Raw genomic sequence first — 23844 nt, 5'->3', positions numbered from 1 at the left:
CTTCGGTTAAGTAATGTTACATGTAATTTTAATTGCAAATTTGGAATTTATTGCTTTTTTCCTAATGTCATTTAAATCATTGTAAGCAAATATTTAGTAATTCGTTTTTGAAGACCATCGACTATGTCAACCTTCATCTATCAAAAGGTACCTCTAGATAGAAGCAAGTTAACATTTCTTATATGCTAGTGAATGGGTATTTAATACTTATAGTGGTAGTTACGTCACAAAGGCAATCGCATGCAGCGTGAATAGCCCTTTTCTCTGCACGCGCTTCACACACCTCTAATGGCCGACGAGAGAGGAGCTTTTCATTTGTGCGTTTTATAAAATGCTTGATTAGATACATTTCACCAATCTGATTCTCGTTCGAGTTGTAATAGTCACGTGCTGTAAGTTAACTGCTTTCGCAACCGCGAATGGCAATAAGGAGAGATTGCATATTTCCTATCGCAAAACAAATCTCACTTCCTGCATCTTCGTGAGACAGTGTTTACAAATATATTCAGATTTTCAAATCATATTCTCTCTTGTCAGAACCAGATCCTATCCAACTTTCGCCACGCTTTTCAGGTATGGTCTGTAATCAACTAATAAAGGCCGATGTGGTGCTATTAAAACGATCAGCGTCATTAGTCTCGTCCGACCTGTGAGCAATCACCACTGAACAATACTTTGAGCAGAACTTTGTCCTTTTACCTCTCCAATCATCACTCATGGATACTTCAGACAAATACAAACTTCAATCCTTCATTTATTTCTTAAATGCTATCCATCTATTACTGTATCGTTAAACTGTTCTCCTGTTAAGTGCTCGATTTCACGCACAGGTCATCGGGCTACCAAAGTAGGGGAGTCATCCCCTCCCCAAAGGAGAAAAATCGGGGTAACATGTCACCGTATAATTCTCAGGAATATTTCCCAGATCATTGTTCAACTCTCGTGTGAGGTAAAATACTACTATAGAACCCATCCACTTATTAGGATCTGCATCTTTTTATTAATTCATGTGAATACTGGTTCCTTTGTTAACGACATTAGTTCCTCTCCACTTCTGGATAGAAATGCATTTTACCCTGATTTGCCAACCTCGGCTACTGTGGTTTTCCTTGTCTTGTTTCTCACCTTCATTTTTGGTCCCGCAGTGAACTGATCGTAAAGAAACGGTTCCCCCTAGAACACGTCAGTCAAGCATCACTGACTGCTGTCCGTAAGCGGGTGGGTGACTACTTTGGTCAGTCTGCGTAGGGACCGAGGTTGCACGGTATCGGTCCTCGTTAAAGTGTTCTTCCTTAAAGTGCTCGACTTCGCACTCAGGCCATCGGGCTACCAAAGCAAGGGAGCCCTCCTCCCTTCAGAGGATCAAAATTGCGATGTCATGTCTTCGTATCATCCTCAGGGATGTTTCCCAAACAGTCGCCAATAGCCCATTGTGCAGCTCGAGTGCGACGTAAATAGTGCCTACCGCCTACCTCAAATTATTAAATTCATCAAATAATTGAAAACAATTATAAGGGAATGTGATGCTTCACACCCTGAATGCGGAATTAAAAACAGATCACAATTATTAAGGAAAATGTATGATTTGGGGGGATGAAAATGTTATTCAATAGGATTTATTGTTTTTAATTTTTTGCAACAATTTTTGTGTTTATATTTATCTGACAAATAACATTGATTTTTTAATGGCATTTATATTGATGATTAATGATTGATATGCACTCTTGCTCTACTAATAATTTTCAAAATATTTCATGATTTAGAAAGTAATTGATGTTTAAATAGCAAAAATAACTATTGAGTTTATTCAGATTGTTTAGCAGATTTGTTTATTTTTACAGCTCGAAAATATTTTTAAAATTTATCACCATTATTGAATTTCTCTTCTTTCTCAGAAAACTTTTCATTTTGATTCTGTGAAATCATTATTATAGTTAGCATAAAAAATATTTAAAAGAATTATTATCTTTTTATTGTTTTATATGTTAGTATTAATGATAGATCAATTGTACGAGTAAAATTTAAATTTTTGTTTTAATATTGTGCCTAAGAAGAATAAGTAATTTAAATATTTGAATTTTTCTTCTCTTCGAAATGTAATATTTAATTATTGAAATTTATTTTTAATGCTTGAATTCCCTTACGAAGTGGTAGAAATTATAAATTAAATATGAAAGCTTCAAATAATGTAATAATTCATAGCAATGATTTGAAAGACGAATTAAATACTAGTTTTCAAAATTTAAATTTTAATAAAGATAAACCCGAGGAAAAACAAGAAATATTAATGTTCGAACACAACAATGGAGTTCAGTTCACAACCTAGCTCAAACATTTCCTAACACAAACTAGAGATTCTAAATTTAATAAAGAGAAGAAACTTAAAAATTTTCAAAAATTCATAGAAATACTATGAAATTATTTATTAATAAATGTATAACTTGTAATTCTTTTCCGAAGTAGTCGAAAGTTTTCAGGAATGTTATTTTTCATCTCCTTTTTGTTTTCATGATTTTCAAAATTTAAAACTTTCTGGTCAAGCCAAAGACCTAAACTCATATTTTACCGAATCAGTAGAGTTAGGTCGTAACATAAATTTAAACAATGAGCACATAATTGAGGGTTTGTCTATGAGATTAACTCCCACAAATTAAGACACTTTTGGTTCCTAAAGAACCAAAAACATCAAATGACTGAACTATACGAATCCCGCATGCAGCTTGCACCGACAGCAGTGCTGACTTAAAATATCCTCAGTGGTAGACTGATCATGAGTTAGAGTCCCCTTGCCGTCAGGCTACCCATGGGAGGTTCTCGTGGTCTCCCTCTCCTTGTAACGCAAATGTGCGATAGTTTCACCAAGAAGTCCACCACGAAGGCAAATTTCACCCAATACTTGATCCAGGAGATCCCTTGTCCTCCTGATTGGATTCAAAATTACAATGCTACGTAGTTGATCATTAGTAGTCGTAAACGCAAAAATTGGGTCAGCTGTTCAACGACGATTTATAAAAAAAAATATATCTTATATTTGAAATTAGACGAGGCCATATCCTTGACTACTATTCAAGCTCGTTGGCATACTTTATTTTCCATCGTCTGGTTTTCCTCCTAGTTTCGTCATTCGAGTTAGCAAAATCCCACAATGCACTGCGATGAGGGTTCGAGTTGAGGAAACATTTTCATCATTTATTTGAGAGTTCCGAAATCACGTGATTTGCAACCAAATAATTCTCAAAATTACCGAAATATTGTTCAATTACAGAATCATTAAAATCGAAAGTTTAATTTCTGAGAGTATAAGGACTAAAGATTTCCAGTTTCAGATTCTCTATAGAATCGTTTCTTCTTTAATTCCTACTAACTCGAGAATCTCCAGTGCACATAAAAATTGCTTCAAGCATTTGATGACCGCATAACTCTTGTTTTTTCCGGGTACTATGAATATCGTTCGTTTTCAGAAGTAACACAAAATCAGAAACTATACAACTATGAATATATTATATGAGAATCGGTTCGGACAACAGTTTCTCCTCTCATTGCGAATCCCATGTGTCTCCCACCTTTCCCACTGTTTTCGTGTAATCATTTATTTAGAAATATATTACAGAATGGGCAATCGCTGCTGCTATAACTTGCAGCAAAAAATCTTTCTTGAAGAGAAATATATCACCAGCTAACAGCACAGTGACTTTTCTTCTCAACAAATAATCAACCAATATATGGGAATCGTTTCGGAGAACAGTTTCTCCTCTCATTGTGAATCCCATGTGTCTCCCACCTTTCCCACTGTTTTCGTGTAATCATTTATTTAGTAATATATTACAGAATGGGCTATTGCTGCTGCTATAACTTGCAGCAGAAAACCTTTCTTGAAGAGAAATATATCACCAGCTGACAGCACAGTGACTTTTCTTCTCAACAAATAATCAACCAATATATGGGAATCATTTCGGACAACAGTTTCTCCTCTCATTGTGAATCCCATGAGTCTCCCACCTTTCCCATTGTTTTCGTGTAATCATTTATTTGGTAAGATATTACAGAATGGGCAATTGCTGCTGCTATAACTTGCAGCAAGAAACCTTTCTTAAAGAGAAATATATCACCAGCTGACAGCACAGTGATTTTTCTTCTCAACAAATAATCTACTAATTTCTGGCAAGGGCTCGAAATATCGTCATCACATTTTGAAGCTAATAAATCTAGAATCATCATTTGAATTCTTTCAGTTTCGATGGGTATTTTTGCGGCAGATTCAATCACCAGATAGGAAAAAAGAATCGGATAAGTCAAATCAAGAACAGCAGTCACTATTCGTACGTATGTCCAGTATTTCTCGGTTATAAAATCTAGTACAATGAAAGAAAACCAAACAAAGTCTGAGGTAACGATGATAAGTATCGGTAGTGAAAACAGATGTTGGAATGAACTGATACACTTTCCAACTGTCATTATTCTTGTTGCAAGATGCTCCAAAACTCTCGATGAGAACTGTTTTTCAAGTTCTAATATCTGTATTTTAAACGATTTCAGAACTTCTAAAATTTTGAAGCAAATTACTGAGTACATAAGGCTAACTAAACATTGCACTAAACACTGCTGTGTCACTTGCAAGCATTCTAGGAAATCTCCGAAAAGGTAATTCTGATATTGATTTTGTAAACGAATAAATCCCTGCCCTAGAATATAAATAGCAGTTACAAAAATAATTGTATGAATTGAATAAATTATATTTTTATCTAAGTGTTGCTGTAAAACGTTCGAATCGAGTAGTTGATGCCATAGTTTCCTGAGGGATGATCTTCGTTGCGCCATTATCCACCACAGAAGAATTGGTAAAACATTCAGAGTGGAGACTAGAGCTATTGTATAGTTAAATTTTTTAACACTAATCTTCACTGAGTAGAAAATAATAAAAATATGTAAAAATAAAGCAAAACTGTATTTTTTAAGCTTTTTCAAAACTCCCCACGATCGGCTTCTGCTTTTTTCCTTAAATGTTCCAATTCCAACTGTATCAAGTAAAATCCAAATAATATTAAATTGTTTTTCATAGAAAGATTCTGGTTTGATTATTGTTGGGCATTTCATTATACTTGCTCGTATGTCTTATAAAATCAGTTTTCTAAGTTATAGTTTGATAATCATTCCCAAGCTCTGAAAAAAAGAAGAAGAAAAAAGAAAATTATATTTACAGCACTCTATTGACGCAAGGTCGTAAAACCTATGATAGCTCCAACTTGAAATTTCAATCTGTTGCTTACATTTTTGCACTAAATAACCTTTATTTACTTAAACATGTGAGGAAATTTTACTACTTCAATTTTACATTGATTTGTTTTTCGAATTTCCTTTTCTGATATTCTCTAAGTCCCAAATATTTCTAGTAAAAGAGTTGAAAATGAACTACGATACAAAAGAGGACTTCAATCCTAATTGTACATTGTTAATAAGAACGTCTAAAACATGAAAATAATCACATTTTAAATAGACGTTTTACATTTGTTCAAAATATTATTTTTTTCCGCATAAAACAAATCCACTTGTTTAGTTTACTTATTGGAATTTTGTCATCTGTTGAATTCTTCTAAGTATAGAAAGTCTAATCGAAGTTCCAACATTAGTTCCAGCTTTAAATCCCACACTATTACTAGCAATCAAATTTTAATTAGAATTATGAAGGAGTAAATTTGAAGAAAATATTATTCTTTTTGTTTCACTTATTTAATTTATTTCTTGTTATTCTGTCAGTCGTTGAATTATTTGATTGGAATAATAACGTCGACAACTAGTTCCAACAAATGCTCCAACGTTAAATGCCACACTATTGTTAGCTGTTATTTTTTAAATAGAATTTATTAATAAATTTGAGGGAAATGTTGCATTTTTTTTGTAATAAAAATTCACCTTTTTAATTTATTGTCTCATTTCTTGAATTTTTCTAAGAGTTGTTTTAAGAAATCGAGCTTCAGCTTCGAAAAAAAAGAAAAATTGAATGCAATAACAATTGAATACTGTTGATTAAAATGTTGAAAACTGTGATGCATCTTGTTTTAAACCCAACGCTGTTTCTAGCTAACTATAAACTTCTCTCTTTTTTTCTTAAACTGATGTAAACATTACTCTTTTCATACAAAGCCTATTCACTTTCTTAATTTATCTATTGTATTCTTTTCCTTAATGATGCCATATTATATGTTACTGAAAATCGATTCAAATGGTGAGAAAGTTTTCGTCGAAAATCCCACACTTCTATTTACTTCTTATGCACCTTAAAATATATTTTTAACACAACTAGAGGAAATTTCCATACCTGTTTTTTTAATTTTTATCTGAAAATTTTCTTTTTCGATGTTATAATAACTTCTTATATATACTTTTCACATTATTTAATAATTTTGAATCAAATATACACATATCAACTTACAGTTTTAATGTATCAACTTACAGTTTTAGCATAGCAATAATTTCTATTATTCAGAAGAAGGGGAGGGAAAAAAATTTCTGCTGATATTAACAACTCTAAAATTTGAGAACAAAATGTTGTAGGAAAACGAATGAAATTTTAAAACCAGATAAAATTATTACTAACAAAATCAATAACATTATTGAAATGAATATTTGGCATACAATAAACCACTTCTTGGAACAATGTGAGCTCATAAACAAAATTAAATTTCGGTTTCCAATATTTTAAAAAGTCAATATCTTTCATATTATTCCTTCAAAGATATTATTAGTTTTATTAAAGAATAGAACTAAGATTCTTGTTGTTTGTAAAGAATATACATAATTTACAATTGCTTATAATAAAAAATGGCAATTCATCTCTTTTTTACAGAAATGGACTCTTATTGATTTTTGATCTCCGAGAAAATTTTTAAAACAAATAGGGCATATAATGGAAAATAAAGAGAACATGATTCGAAAACTAACAATATTAACGTTTTTTCCCACTCACTTTTAATGATTTTTTTAATGGGAAATTTTTTTTCACGTGAAACTAATAATGCTGAAGTTATGGTTATTTTCGTAATCTGTTAGCCGTCTGTTTTTTTCTATTCGGCAAAAATTGGTACATAACTTTAAAATTTTAATTTATTAAACGATTGTTGATTCTTGATTATATTGATTCAAAAAAGTATTAAAATAACTATTTTTTTAAGAAACTCTTATGTGATTGACAATAACGGAAGTCCTTTTCAGAATCAGCGTCAAAAATTTATGAAAAAGCTATTAGTTTCATGAAGTCTGACAAAAAATTTAAAAACATAGACTAGGTTTATTAAAATTAAAGATTTGTAAGAAAAGAAGTCTAATTATCAAACTTACAAGTACCATAATGATACTAGATGTATAGGAAAATTAAAAGCGTTAAAATTTAATAATAAGAGTGGAATTATATAATTGAATTTCTGCAAAGGTTATTGATGGTAGTACTTTCTTCAGTGTATTTTATTTTGCGGCTGTGAATTCAGTGTATTTTATTTTATTTTGTGGCTTTGGTATCTGTCATGCTTTTTAACTACGAGGATTGAATAGAAATGGTCATTTATCTGAAACATTCATCCATTAATTTCATCCAATTAGTTTAAATCATGAAAAAAAACAATTTCTTATATTTTAACATTTTAAAACATGCCATTATTATTGTAATCATGATTTTCGTGCTAATTCATATTTTTTTCTTTTAGGTTCCAATACTTCCAAGTTTCAACTGGTAGACAAAATCAATATCTAAAATAATTTCGTTGTTTTGTAAAAAAATGAAATTTCAGTTTTACATAAAAGTAATTTGACTTTCAACTGAGTCAATATTTAAATTTGAAGTCTTAGAGCTTTAAAAATTCAAGCACTTTAGACAACTATCTTCTAAAAATATGAGTTCCCACAAATCATTTTTTCAACTGTAGAACTCGGATAAGTGTCATAGCAAGAGGATTTAATTCAATCGATTAAAATTACAGAAGAATTTTGTATTTGAAACTTTTTTTTTATAACTTAAAAAAGGAAGCAATTACTGCCGAAGGTTTAATATTAAAAACTTCAGGTTGATAAATGAAGAACTCTACTAGAGAAAAAATGAAATGATATACATTATTCTTCATATAATATATATAATATCATTATATAATATCTTTATATAATAGTGAGGTTTAAAATTAATAAACTAGGTGGACCACATAACACCTCAAGATTGGGAATTATTACCTTCGTAAGTATTCAAAGAACAGCTTTAGGTTGAGCTATATCAGCCTGAAGTGTAAAATGTCGCATTTTAGGTTGATAAATTAATACTTCTAAAAATACAAAAATATATACTGGAGGTTACAAAATAATAACCTAAGATAGAACGTGGAACACCTCACGTTAATAAAAAATAATCTTTCCAAGTGTCAAAAAATACACTTGTGGTTCATTTATAATAACCAGAAGTGGAAAATGGCACACCTTAGCTATAAAAATATATACCTCAACAACTATATAAATCTATACCTGAGGTTGAAAAATAATTATTTGAGGTTGAAAATAATACACCTCACATTAGTAGAATATTACCTTTCCAACTGTTAAAAAAATACACCTGAGGTAGATTTATAATAATTTGAAGTGTGGAGCCTCGCTTGCCGAGCTGTGCAAAGCGCAGAGTTAGCGGGTACGAATCCCGCTGTTACCCTGGATGTATCTTCGTGCGGTCCTTATTATGCTGTCTTTCTACGACAAAGGTTTATTAGCCTAAGTTGAGCACATGAGCCTGCAAATACAATAAACTTGAAGTCTAAAACGACACACCATAGATTGATAATTAAATACTCCAACAAGCATAAAATTTGATACCTGAGGTTGAAAAATAATTAGCTGAGGTAGAACATAATACACCTCACGTTAGTCAAAAATTACTTTTCCAACTGTCAAAAAATACACCTGAGGTATATTTATAATAATCGGAAGTGTTAAATGAAACACCTTTGGTTGTTGAATAAATATTTCCACAAGTGTTAAAAAATATACTTGATAAGTAATAACCTAAGGTTGAAAGTGAAACACCTTAAAGTAGCAACTATCTACCTCTCCACAAATGTAAAATTAAACACCTCAGGTTGATACATTTATACCTCTGGAGGTATATTTAAGGTATATTTGAGGTTAATTTTGAGTTATTAATTTGCACTCTTTTCAACATAACGACGTATTTAAATAACAACCTCCCTTATACCTTTGAAAATACCTTATTTATACCTCGATTTTTTTCGTAAAGATAACGACCCTTTGTGACAAATAAGAGGAATAACTTTGTGATAAATAAAGAAGAATAAGTAAAAACTGTTGCGTAAAATTATTTGTGGATGTTCCCTTAGAGACAACAATATTCTTTCTGTATCTGAAAACAAATAACTACCCCAATTATTTGTTTAAGGAATATGATTGTTCTTTTTTATTATCATTATTCTGCATCAATTTGACTTTCAATATGTTTTTATTTACGAGTAAATTCCTCTATTTATGAGTACAAATATTAAGCTTTAAGACAAAAAAATAGATTAGATTTTCTTATAAAAAAAAAAGGTTTGCTATGTTTTCCAGTCTAGTGTAGACATTTCTTTTGCAAAGAGGAGCATAAGTTATTCAATGAAAAAAAACTATCTTTCCTACTATTAAAAACCACAAGTATTATTCCAATCTATTTTGAATATTTACTTTTAATCAATACTAAAAATTGAGAGTTACTATTAGTCTATGAATAATAAAAAAAGTAATTACTGTTTACAACAGTCGTTTCTGCTTTATAACTTCTTTAATCTTACTCATTCGATTTAAGGATTTATTCGTTTCGTATTTGATTATAGTACTAAGCATATAGGAATGGACAAGTAAGTCAATTAGTTTTGTTACTATGAAATAATTGCGGTGTTACTTTTTTAATTAATAGTTTGTAAAGAAAAAATTATTTTATAAAAGGCTATTATAAAAATGTTTCTGAGAAATTTCTTTTTCCGATCTATTTTCATTGAAATAATAAACATATGAAAATATTGTTTCTTAGTGAAACGTTCATGTTATAACTGTAAACAAGTATTAATATAAGTATTATAATATGCAAGCAAGTATTTATTCCTCTCAATCTGTGTTGATGAATCTCTGATATTAGGGCATCCTATTTTTAGGACTTTACCCTAGAATTATACACCAATATTAAAAGTACATCTTATACACGCATACAACATACCAACGTAACACTGTTATCAATTTATCAAATAAAGTTTGTCTTCCCAAGTCTGAGAAAAAAAATTTTAGTCTGACTAAATTTAATCTAAATAGTTATTCATATGCAAATTTAGTCATTATCCAACATACATTTTGCAAATTTTTAAATAATGATATAAAATTATTTTGTTTTGACTAATTGTTTAGAATAACTGCTGTTAGTTACAGGGATTATATAATAATTACCTTGTATAATTGTTGCGTAAAAAACTTACGCGTCAATTACATTAATTGTAATAAATAATAACTAATCATTACTTCTAATCAATTGCCTGTAATCAAGATTACAAGTAATCACGATAAAAAAATAATCATAATTACTCATTAAAAACGCTTATGATAAGTTGCAATCACAAGAAACGAGCACACGTCATCAAAATATATGATTACTACAAGCAATCGGGATTATAACGATGCTTACAAGTAATACTACTGTGTTCATGATTAGAAAGACATGATTAAAAAAGTAGCACATTTAAAATTTTATTTCTCAGTAACTATTCCACTGATTTTTTCTCAATTTTTTTATTTTCCCATATAAAATTACTTTCCTTAACGGTGTAAAGATTTATGTATTTTACAGTTTAAAATTCTCTCTACGATTATTGAATAAAATTGTGAAAAGAAATAAATAATTGTTAAAAACTATTTTTTGTATGATGTTATCTTTGAATAAGTGAATTTTATAATTGTATGCAAAAATGTTTTGATCTGCGTGAGAAGTCCTCGAAATATGGCAAAATATTAAAAAAAAAAAAGCAAAAGTAAAATTAAGGGTCCTAACATCCAATCCCTCTGCTGACCAAACTATTGGGACCCATATTTCTCAAATTGTGTCTTACTATACATTAAAATCTAATGATGGTGTCGTAGTTTCTCAATGTTGAAGGTGAATTTTTATTGGCTGGAAAATCACATGGTAGGATCCAGTTTTCCGACATTAATTTTCATTATGGTTTGGTTGTCATCAGCATAAAACTGATATAAGTCATAAAGGCATTCCTTTCTTATAAATATTTTTGCATCCCTGATGCTGTTATTATTACGTTTTTGATTTTGTTTGTGGGAAAAATATACTTGAGGGTGCCCCTTGGCGAAATTGGCGATTTATGTTTGGCTCTATTCCTGTTTGCGCGGAACACCGTGGTAACAGGAATAGCAGCCAAAACATAATGATATTTCAATAAAACATTGAAAAATTTCAACAAACAAAACTTGCAATGAACCGAATATAAGCAAAATTAATAAACCCTATAAAAAGGATTTTGAATTGAAGCAAAAATTAATGGAGTAGGCGCAGAAAGAAAAGGAAAAAAACAACACACTTCTTCATTAAGCGTGAATATTCTCAGATTTAGGTTAACAGAATTATCTAATAACAGTTAGATACTGTCTAAATTTATCATGAATAGAATGTGTGTACTTTCATCGCCACATAAATTCGACGAAATACGAATAGAAAATGGCGTCTGTAATACTGGACTAGCGGTGACATTTTTTTCTTAAATCCCTTTTCTATAACAGCCCACATACCTTCGATCTTATTGACCAGATTTAAAAGTAACCTTACCAGCCGGTATCCAACGTAGAACTAACGGAGCTAAAATCTAAACCAATCAGAATCACGATTGGGTTTCAACATTGCCCAACTTGGCGAGAACCAAGGGGCACCCTCAAATATAGTCTACCCTTGTTTGTTTTCGAAATTAAGAGTTTAAGAGGATTGTTACTATTATTATTTTTGTTAGCATAACGTAATTCTATGTTACATTTTAAGATAAAGTTATTTAAATATGTATTTCTATATCTTATTAACCGTTTTACAATTATTATTCTTTGGAATAAATTACATTAATATACTATGATAGATTACGGTTTAAGTGATTCGTTAAATGAGTTAGAGCTTAACTTTGACCATCATGCACGAAGTAATGAATGCAAAATATGTTTTTTTTTAAAATATACATCCCTTTATTTGGGAAACACAAATATTAAATTACAGTTGTAAACTCGCCAAGTTTGTTATAACAACATACTTTCAATTTTAAATGTTATTTCAAAAAATGATTACTTAGAAAAATGATTTATGTTCACTGATAGATCTTAATAGAGGTGGGAAATATTTGGACACGGGAAGTGTCGGGACAAGTATTATTAGCACATATATTTTTAGTTGAATAATTTCAAATGTTTCATATCAAGAAACGGCAATTATTACGAAGCAATCGTCGGAATTAATGAGAGTCAGGGCACAGAGGGTTTAGCCCTCTAGTATACAATACAATTTACGTACGTATATACATACTATAAACGTTTATATGCATGCACCATTCAATAACAATGTACGACCAAATGTACATTTAATATCCGGACGTGTGTTCATAAAATTTATGTTGTATGCATACAATATAGTAAAGTTGTATACATACTTATAAACAGTTGTATGCGTATGTATGCCTGCAACAATACATGTAAGTAAAGTACGAATGCAAAAAGAATGTATGTATGCATGTTCAGTGAGCAGAGAAAAATATATCACCCTGAATAACTTTCGTTCTAATGATCGAATTTTCAAGTACGAAGTGTCTATTTTAATGGTTTCTGGGGGGTGAAGTCAGATTTGCTAATTATTAATTAAATTATGAAATCAGACACAAAAACGTACTTTCTCGGAATAAACATACGTAATTTTTTTTACATGTTTGGACTCTTGACCTTCTAAGTAAAAGGAGTAGCCATTATCTGGAAATTGTGGCCCCTATAGTTTAGTCAGGAGAACGGTCGAAAGTTTGGTCTTCTTTATGTTAATTTCACTTTTATTTCCGATTTCACTTTTATTATGTTAATTTCGCTATTATTATCTGATTTTTTTGTTGTGCTTGTTGTCATATCTTTATAACTAATGGAGCAGTTTCATAAGAAATTGAACCACCTCATGAAATCCATTACCCAAACATAATTTCAAGCAACAATAATTTTTAATAATTATTTATTATTTTTTATCATTTAATTTAATTGGAGATAATAAAAAAATTTGAATTATGTTGCATAAATTTTTTTATACCATATAACTTTAAGTATTTTTCTATTGCAACTATCTTTCAACAGCTTTCATTTAGTAGAAGCCGAGAAAAATAAAATTAATTTTTAAAAAAAAAATTATTTGATGATACTGTAGAAATATTTCAATGGGACATTATTAATGTGATTGATAATAATAATGGGACATTAATAAATATTGTAGGGGCATTAATTGGATAGCTTTGCATTATTTAACATAAATCTAAAAATCTAAAAACAGACACATGTATACACATGTGTCTGTATTTAGATTTTTTTACATTTAATTTTAACTAATGAAACAAAACTAATTTAACTAATGAAAAACAATTTGAATGAAAATTAGCAGAAATTATGTGAAAAAACAAAAATAAAAAATGAGAAAATGTATAATTGTAAATTTATTTTTGCGAAAATACTAATTGCGGAATCGTATTCATGTAATTTTACCCGAAAAAAAAATGAATAGCGAACCTAAAATACCAGATGCCTTTTATCCCAAGATGATAGCGACACATATTGCTGTATAGAGTAAATATCCTCCATCAGTTTATTTCGGAAAATTAAATAAAAATTATTAAAAACCTATTTAGAATTTTCCTTCGACATTTTGAATCGAGCTAGAGGGAAAAAGCTTCTTAAAGGAGAAAAAATAAGCTTCCTTGAATATGACTTTCATTTTTGGATACTCAGAGGCTCTTAGTTCGTAAAACTCTTTTTTTTTCTTTATAGCTACGTTCCAGTTAACTTGGCCTATGACTTGTATGAATCCACTGAAGGCAGTAACCCTAACTTAACACCTGTTGTTCTTGTTCACGGGCTTGCATCGGACAGAAAAACATGGAAATATGTTGCTCCAATTATTGCCGAAGAAACAAAGAGAAAGGTTAGAATATGTGAATATATTTTAAAACCGATTGTAACTAAAACCGAAGAATATGTGAATATATTTTAAACCCGATTGTATAATACATATTATTGTTGTTTTTTTTAATCATAGAGCATATTTCGTATCGGGTAATCTTGTTAATTGTAGCGCAAGCACTATGAGCCCATAAATAAAAATGGCATTTATATGCTGAACTTATGCATGTAATATTCTATAAGGGAATAATGATTAATGAATTAATGGGAAGTTTATTGAAAAAAGTTTAAACAATCACCACTAGAGGGAGATCATCAGCAATCATTTCTATACATGAGTCTCCTAGAGCTCTAACTTTGAATTCTTACGATTTTTGGTTGTGGGGATTGAGAAAGACTTTCTCTGCTACGATTCAATCATATCAATCTCGGAACCTACCAATAGCAGAGTATGCCATGTACGGATTATATCTTCAAGCATATGTCACTTTCAACATTTGAGTATAGACTGTCATTCTTTCAGATGGTAGAGAACAATGGTTGACATCATATAGAGTTCTTTTTCTGAAGGCTGAACTAGATAAATAACTTGGCAATTACTGGCCAAACTGTCTCAATGTACACTGATGGAAAATTACTAAGGACGTATGATATTAGCAAAAATAGCAACCACAAAATTGAAGGTAGGAAAAGCGTAAAAATTACCATAAGTGCGAGTAATAATAAGACGTGTTTTGTGAATGCAAATTTTGGGTTGTCGAACTAGCTTGTTACATGACAGCGCTGGTATGAAATATAAAAGGTTTGACGCGTATTGAACGTTATTGTTCAAAATATGAGTTTGAAGGGAAATAATCAATTGACGAACTTGATAAGTTTTCCGGACGTCCTTTAGTTGATTTTAAGCTTGGCTGTATTAGCGGCAAGATTAAAGAAGACCGAAAAGTAACAGATGTTGCCAAGGAGTTCGACGTCAGCCACAGTGTTGTTGCAAGGCTTTGAAAATCATTTCAAACAACTGAAATGTGTAGCAGTCGTCACGGGGCAGCTCGTGTTCTGTGTACGACGCCAGAAGAAAACAGGTACATAGTGCGTAGACAAAAGGGTACCGGCGCAGTACAGCCAGTCAGATACAAAATTAGTTTCATGCTGCTACTGGCAAGATAGTCTTCCGAAAAACTGTATCCAGACGCTTGCAAGCAGATGGACTCCTCGCCCACTCACCTATTGTGTGCATACCACTGTAAAGACTTCACCGTAGCGCCCATTTGCTATGGTGTCTTCATCTCAGTTGGAGTGAAAAGGACTAAGCTAGCGAACTAATCTCAGATGAGATACTACATGTAGTGTCATGGTGTGCGCTGGCATTAAGATTAATGGACACACATCCCTCTATGTGCTTCCAACTGGAACTATAACCGATCAACTCTGCATTACTGATATTCTGCTGTCTCATGTTTTCTTGTTCCGTGGTACTGTCGGTGATAAATTTCAACAACATGTCATCGAACAGTCACTGTCAAGGAGTGTGTGTAGAGCGATGATATGATGATATTAAACGCCACGTATTGCCATCACGTTCTCCAGATATGAATCCCATTGAAAATTTATGAGATGCTTTGGGAAGGAGTGTTACTCGTCGAGAATGCCTAGCAATAAACAAAGACATTTTGACATAGGAATTGAATAAATTGCCCCAACAGCTGCTGAATACTATAGTCCAAAGCATACCGCGAAGTCTGGGAACTTGCATCATCCTCCATGGTGCTCATATCTCCTATTGACACCTTTTGGCCTATCTCCTATTGGTGTTTGCTTTTTTTTCTTCATTTTCACGTTTTCGGAACAGAATCCTTGAACATATCTGGGTTTCAAAGCACAATAAATTATATATTTTTTTAAGTCCCAACATTCTGGCGTTCTTTTATTTCACTTAGTATTTAATTACGCTTAATTTTTCATGATTTAATTTTTATGCGCAATACAGCCATTTGAGATCAGCTCCTAGCAATTGTCCAGCTGTGTACTCAAATGAACTGTCACAAAAGCAATGTTGCATCTGCTATGTTGACAACGCCAACTATGTAAACAATAATTGAAGCTGTCTGCTATGTAATCAATACTTCTGGATATATCAGGACAAAGCCAATTTATGAAATGAGATAGTTGCTATAAAATATAACCCATTGTTCGTATAATAGAATAAATAGTTTTTTTTCCTTCACAAAATGACATCCCGAACCGAAATATAGCAAGGAGAAGAAGCTCAACTCTCCTAATTTGTAACTAACGTGGGGAACTTTTCTGCTATACCACAGAAAAAATACTTACAGGGAGTGTAACATACTCAGATACATAAGAGCATTATTTGTACTAAGATCCTAAGCGTGAGCATACGAAGCAAAGTAATAGTCCGGAGGTACGTCTCCTGTGAACCGGTTGGACAACTTGACATGTATAGTAGCGTATGCTGCTTCCCACCAAATGCTATTTTATTCTTTTTTTCTATTTCGAAGTATGTTGGCATATTTAATCAACTTAAATAATGTATGGTAAAGAACTGTTCGGTCGTACAAAAAAAAATAAACGTAAGTGACAAAAAATTCAAAATTTATATATATTTGTCATCCCTGTATGATAAACTACATGCTGCAAAAAAAAAATTTCAAAAATAAGTTTTGATTTATCTGTTCTCTGAAATTCTATTTCAGCGTTCATAGCGTTAGCAATAGAAAGAAAAAAGTTGTCAAGCTACTTTTCTTAGAATCTATCGAGAAGCACTTTCATTGTTTTTCAATTGCACTACAGTGTTTGTAAATAGTGCAAAAATGCAGAAAAAATTAACAAAAACTAAAGAGAAAAAACTTTTTATCTCCTTTACAATCCTTCCCCAACCCAGTAATGGGTTGGAGGAGGGTGAAAACCCGTTTCAAAGCACCTCTGCTTCTGGGCCCCTAAGTGTTGCTTTATCCTTTATGCACAAAGAACTGCACCAAGCCATGTTTAGATTATGTCTACCGAAGCTAACATTCTTCCCCTATTTATATTATTTGTCCAAAAATACAGTAAATTATCAGTTGATTACTTGCAACTCGAGAAGTGAAGTGTGTCTAATTACATGATTCAAATTAGATTTAATTATTTACCTACCTCTATGTCACGTCACGTTACCTGCGTTGGTTACGTCACACGTGTCTGTCGAACCTGATTAGCTTCTGAATCAACGAAAGACCAGCCATGACTTATCTACCATGATTGTTAAAGATAGTAATATGTTGTACAGTTGGTGTCACATGACTGTGACTGCTGCTGCTTTCATTTAATTTTTATTGTTTCACTTTGGTTTTTATGATGGCAACCTTCTTAAAATGTTTTGTGTTGATTTTTTAGTGTTCGAATTCATTAGGTTTTGTAAATATCACTAAATTTAGATTTCTTTAGAATTAATAAATGCTTGTTAAGTTTTAATTCGTATCTGTTTATTCATCTGTAGAGCTTGTAGTTCATTTGAATAACATTAAAAAGGCGTCCGTGAAATTTATCTGTTTGCTGCAATTTACAATGATCTTGCAAGCATCCAATTAAATTAAATTCATAAATATGATTACTCTTATTCTTTGTTGCCATGGCAACTAGGACACGTTTCTTGCTGTCTAAATTTAATATCTAATGTAATGGATTAGATATCTTAATAGCTTCCTCTAGAACACTAAAAATGAGATGATACAAGATGTTGTTGTTAAATTTAGGAAATGAGCAAACCTGTTTACAGTTGGTTACATTCAAGTTCATTCATTGTAAACGGGAGATTGATAAATTTTGTATTTTAATTATGGACACCCTGTATTTTTTATTGTTTTCTAAAAAAAGTTCCCTCTCTTTTAAAGGACATTTTTCATGTATAACAAACTGCTTAGATCTATATAAGGATTTGTGACTTAATAGTTGGCAATGTAAATAAAATTACTTAAAATTTCAAAGGGTTACTCAAAATTTTAAGAGCTTTTTTTTTAGTAATGGAATTTTAAATGATTACTTGAGAGCATCGTATTCAAAGTTGTAATTAGCTATAAGTATTACGATATCTAGACGAAAATCTTTAACGAAGGCGATTTTTAAATTTTTTTTTTAAATAAAAGCTTTGTTAGAATCTCGATGTTTTAATTTTCTAAATTTCACTAAAATGTTACTTTGCGTTGATTTAAAAAAGGCACTTCAGTTTTTAAATCATTAATTTGTTTGTGATTCCCCTTTTTTGCATAATTACTCTTTAATTGTGCAATGTTAAAAAAAAAAAAAGGTTTTTGCGTCTTTTTTTTTTTTTTTACCAACCAGCAATTTTTGTTGAGTGAAATTACTTTAAATCAAAATTTGAAGGACCGCATTTGATGGTGTGTTAAAATGAAAAATTCATATGTATAATTCTTACTAGACGAACGAATAAAATGTAAGACAGATCACTGTAATGCACGTTTTAAAAAGAGTTCTGTGTTATAGGGGTCATACAGTATGTACTAATAACCCTACGAGAAAATAATTTCTGTTTTTCGGTTGACTGTGGGGAACTGCACCAATGCAACCAGAATATGAACATTAGGCGCTACTATGCTATATAATGAGAAATTGTGTCGGGTAGATTTCGAAGGACGAGTGGGTGGTTTTTAAGTTCATAACTTTTAATGTTTGTCACCTGTTTTCACTATAAATGACTATCTATCTATATTATGAACTTCTTTTTCTATGAATGAATTTTCAAGAATGTACAAAACTAAGTCAAACCTCACGACATGAGTGCGGTTTTATTCGTTATGAAAAATTTTCAGTTCACTGATATTATACGAGTTACGCAAACTTTTAAAGTAATTAATAAAGCTCTAAAATTATCAAAGGCAGTAATGCCTCGAAATAATATTGAACATCTAATTACCAATGATAAATAAAAAATTTGAATCGATAATGTTTAATGAATTTAATTTGAGTCCGTTGACTGAACAACATGAATCATTCGTTTCTATTCAATTTTATTATTTATTTATTTATTTTCTTTTGCTTTTTGGTCTTTATATTTGGTGCAGTTTTCTTTATTTTTTCATGTTGAGTATCTGTTGAAAATGACTGATAAATAAAAAGATGTGGTTCTGCTTCATACCATGCTGTAATCCATTGAAATATCTATAGTAAAATAAATATTTAACTACGAAAAACATAGGGTTCATCCAATCCCCGATGCTTACACCTGCTATGACACGCCCAAACTTTATTTTCTTGTCAATCTGTAGCAAAGAATCGATGGACAAGTCAACCAATAAAAACATTCCAATTTAAATGTATTTATTTTAAATTAAACTTATCTATGTGGTCTCAGTACCGATATAACTGAAATATTTTATTATTCTTATTGTTGTTCCATTTTTTTAGGTCTATGCATATGATGCCAGAAACTATGGTGACAGTGAATATACTGATGATTTTAGCTTCTCCTTAAACGTCGATGATCTGTTTCATTTTATGAATATTATAAATGCGCATAAAGCTGTATTATTTGGACATAGCATGGGTGCCTACACTGTAATTAACGCAGCTCTTCGGAAGGTAAAGATTCATCTCATCTACAACAAACACTGTACAACATGAGAAATGTCCTTTAGATGATAATGTCTATTTTGTGAAAATTTTTGTCTGAAAATAAGGAAAGCGTTATTATTTTTTTACTCCGTACTATTTCGAAAAATTCACTTTTCAGATTTTTACGTTTGATAGCATACAATAACAACCACTAAGTGCAAAAGAACGGCGCTGTCTTTGACAGATCCTCACCAACTTTATAGTTACTTGAGTGAGATTTTTGTCAAAAAATTGTTTTTATCTTTATACTTGATGCTCTCAAAAAAATTGCACAGACTACGGAAGCATGATATGGCTTTCATGACTTTTCTTATTATCTGGTTTTCGACAGAAATATAGTAAGGGTGAAATGAATAATCAAAATGTATGGAAGAACATTATTTGCTTTAAAAGTACAGTTTATGTTCATGTAGCTTAAGAATAATGGTGGATGCATTAAACAAATATAAATTTTAATAAAAGTAATTTCTTGGTTACACATAACAAAATATTAGATAGACACACGGCCCCCGGCAACGTGCATGTCTGTGGCGAGGGCAGCGCCATCTAACGTTAAACAGTTAGAGCCATCTGTTGAGGTCTGCCACAGTAATTATGAAGTCGACAAGTTTCGAACGGCCTCCATATAAATTCTGTTTTATTCCTATTAATTCCGATTTCTTTGCCAATTGTATCAGTTCCGCATAACTCCTTCATTCTATTTGGAAATATATCTTGGCCTGATTTTTTACTCATTGTTACCACGATTATTCTTGTTTCGCTTTCCAAACTTTAGTTATTCATTGTTTCTCGTTAGCAACTTTACGTTTTATGTTTTGAATACAGCTTTGTGTTTATCATGCAGACTTGTTGGACGTTGAGAATGTTTGCCTTGTTTAGAATCTTCGAAAGACGTTGACATTTTACCACTAAGTACTTAAGTACTCTAAAGTTATTCCACTAAAACAATCTGAGTTTAAAAGGGGTTTTTTTATGTATAGAGGATTGTTTAAAACTAGAGGAACAAACTTCTATGACGAATACGGTACACCTAGGAGACACGGAATAAATTTGAATTTTCAAATAAAATCGTAACGAGATAGAGGATTTTCAGGGACTAACGCAAGAGCACTGTCGACAGCGACGCGCGCTCAAAATTATAAGGCGTATATATATAATACTTTAAAGTAAGTCACGACTTTCCAGTTCATTAGGCTAACCAACGCTGGCAGTTTATTTGGTGCCTCGGACTTCATTCCCAGTGATTTTGAAAATGCACCATTTTCAAAACGCCCATTGTTCTTCAGTCCCCCCGAAATTTTATGAAATTTATCGATCAGTTTGTAGATTTTCTGCAGAATTTTTATATCGTCTCATTCAATTTCACAAGTAATCTACTTTTTATTCTTTGAGTGTTCTCAATTCTAAAATGATTGAAGTTATAAATTTTTATAATTTTGTTTTCAGCCAGACAGAGTAGCAATGATAATATCCGAAGACACATATGTAAAATCAGTGTCTCACAACTGCATTATCATAAGCAGAGATTACTTACAAGAACTTTCAAATTCATTTTTAAAGATTCCGAGCTATATGGATGAGAAGGAGGCGAACAAGAAAATTGTTGATGATATGTTCGCAGAATTATCCGAAGAAAATGTAAGTAGCAAAAAATGGAATATCTCTCTCTTACATCATTCATTTAGAAACTATGGATGGGTGGTCTAATGTAAACAATAACAAGCGTCCTTAAACCGGAAGAAATTTAGAAAATTTCCGGTGTATCCAATTNTCGTAAGGCCAAAAAAAATTTTGGAAAGTTAATATCTCATTGTGAATAATTCTTAAGGTTTGCCATGTTTTGTATTTTATCCCTTATTTGGCTACATTTGAATAAAATGTCGCCAAAAATATCTTTTTAAGTTAGCCTAATTAGAAAATATTCTAATGATTATAATATTAATATGATAATGCTGAAGTTTAAAGGCTGAAAGAAAGAACTCGGTACATGTGAAATACTGCAAAAGATATGATGCAATAATATGATGGCGTGTTTTTTCAATCTGCGGCTTAAAAATATATCGGAAGCAGTAACCCGGAAGTCTTGAAACAGCAATTTTACCACTAGCGCCACTACCCTTAGCTTTACACGATCACCCACCCATAGTAAGTGATGTACTCGTGAGAGTTTACTTTTCTTTCCACACTATCCTCATTGCGAAAGTGTGTTAATATCAGTGCCCAGGTCGGAGACGGCGCAGTGATAACCTCTTTGAATCACAGGAAAGAGACGAGATAAGGCGTAATTCGTGCTCGCAATGATCGAATGCGCCATCTGGGGAGGAGATCGGTTCCATGTCTTGACCCTCCTCCCTTCCCTCTTCTCCTTCTCACAGTTGTTTAGGAATTGTACAGCAATATTCTTCCTTTAATTGTTTCGTAAATAATTAGCGAAAATATATTTTTTAAATTTCCACGACGCTTTTTTTATGAACTATATTCAATCTAGTTTTCCGTTCCATGTAGTTTCCTAACTTAAAAGTTTTTAATCTATTTGAAAATAAAGACAGAAACTAAAGTACTTCCTTCTTTATGACTCTCCACACGCTAATGGTAAAAGCATGCCAAGTGTTACCACCGATAGAGAGTTTTACACTACGCCACCGGTAGCTCTTTTCAATTGCCAATAGAGGCGTAATAATCTCACCGCATGTGATAAATTCGCGTATGCAAATTCAAAGATGCAAAAAAGAACTTTATTGGTGAAACATATTTCCCAGCTGTAAGTTTGTCAATTAGGCTCTCCCTCGCATCTCCGAATGCGCATGCGGGAGTTTTTTTCGCATGCAGTTAGAATAGCCCTTAAAATCTTTCTATTCTCGTATGAGGGTACATGTTCACAAGACCGATTTTTTTCAACATTAAACGTAAAATTCCACCACTAATATTTTAGATAGCTGTGATTCAAATTTTGTGGCATCATTTTTGGACAATCCCATAAGTTACTGATGGAGCACTCAGAATACAATCGACTTTTACGAGACACTACAAGAATTTAAAAGCATATTACTTTTACTTTTATCAGTATTTTGTAGTAAACACGTGGTTTAAAGGGGTTAAATTTATGGTTATGTGTTAAATTGGGTTTAAATTTATAATAGTAGTGATAAATTCTTTTTAAAGAAACCATTTCACCACTTTGAAATCTGAGAACTCAGAATTGATCAGTACTAGCAAATGAAGAAGAAGTTAGGTGATTATGGTTCTCAGTTCTAATCCCGGACAAGGCATGTATGGCCTTTCATTCTCTGTACAATGGGTCCTTACTGTGGGAGTAATGTGTCCCATGTATGGCCTGAAAGAGTGGCCAATACATCTGCCCTTATATACAGCTCTGAATTGACGAATGCCAGCCCAGGTGGCTATTAGAAAAATTATTTCCTATAAAAAGTCCTGTGTAATCCACAAATGTTTCTACAAAGTATTGACGTCCGCTTTATTTTCGTCACTACTTTTAAAATTTGTGTTAGATCCGTGGTAACCATGTATAAAGAAACTTTAATTTGCAATTTGTTTTATACTAAAATTGTTAAATTAAATTAATATGCAAATTAATATTATGTCTTTGTTCAATTAAAGAAAAAATGGACTCCTAAGGATATATTATACAAGCTACATTCTCCATTCAAAAGAGATGCTGATGGGAGATACGCGGCTAATTTTAACGAGAAGTCACTCTATCGAATCTATAGTGATCCTCCAAGTGTGCTTCTAGACCCTGTTGGCTTATACGAAGGACCTGCTGTATTTTTAATTGGAACTAAATCTGTGATGGATATGTAAGTTCATTGGTAACTTCAAGCTCAATTTACTTTTTTTTGTTGGTTCATCCATTAATAGTTTTTTTTATTATGATTTTAGTGTCAAAAGCTCTTCATAGCCTCGCCATCTCGGATTTTAGGATACAATTTTGATTTGTTCATTAGATAGCTATATATATATATATATATATATATATATATATATGTAATAACAGGGCTCCAACCC

General features: G+C 31.6%; 1 protein-coding gene across 1 annotated transcript in view; it reads left to right on the top strand.

The window, feature by feature from the left end:
- Positions 1 to 9592: 9592 nt before the first annotated feature.
- LOC107447178 (uncharacterized) overlaps positions 9593 to 23844 on the top strand; it is an 18232-nt gene continuing 3980 nt past the window's right edge. Inside the window, exons 1-5 of the mRNA XM_043040698.2 lie at positions 9593 to 9875; positions 14062 to 14215; positions 19612 to 19785; positions 21265 to 21456; positions 23437 to 23636. Coding sequence (XP_042896632.1) covers positions 9868 to 9875; positions 14062 to 14215; positions 19612 to 19785; positions 21265 to 21456; positions 23437 to 23636 — 728 coding nt within the window. The 5' untranslated portion in view covers positions 9593 to 9867. The remainder of the gene's footprint in view (positions 9876 to 14061; positions 14216 to 19611; positions 19786 to 21264; positions 21457 to 23436; positions 23637 to 23844) is intronic.

Source organism: Parasteatoda tepidariorum, chromosome 5 (genome assembly GCF_043381705.1).
Source record: "Parasteatoda tepidariorum isolate YZ-2023 chromosome 5, CAS_Ptep_4.0, whole genome shotgun sequence".
NCBI classification, from domain to species: Eukaryota; Metazoa; Arthropoda; class Arachnida; order Araneae; family Theridiidae; genus Parasteatoda; species Parasteatoda tepidariorum.
Note: the sequence above shows the minus strand (reverse complement) of the source record. Positions and strands in the feature narration are given on the sequence as shown.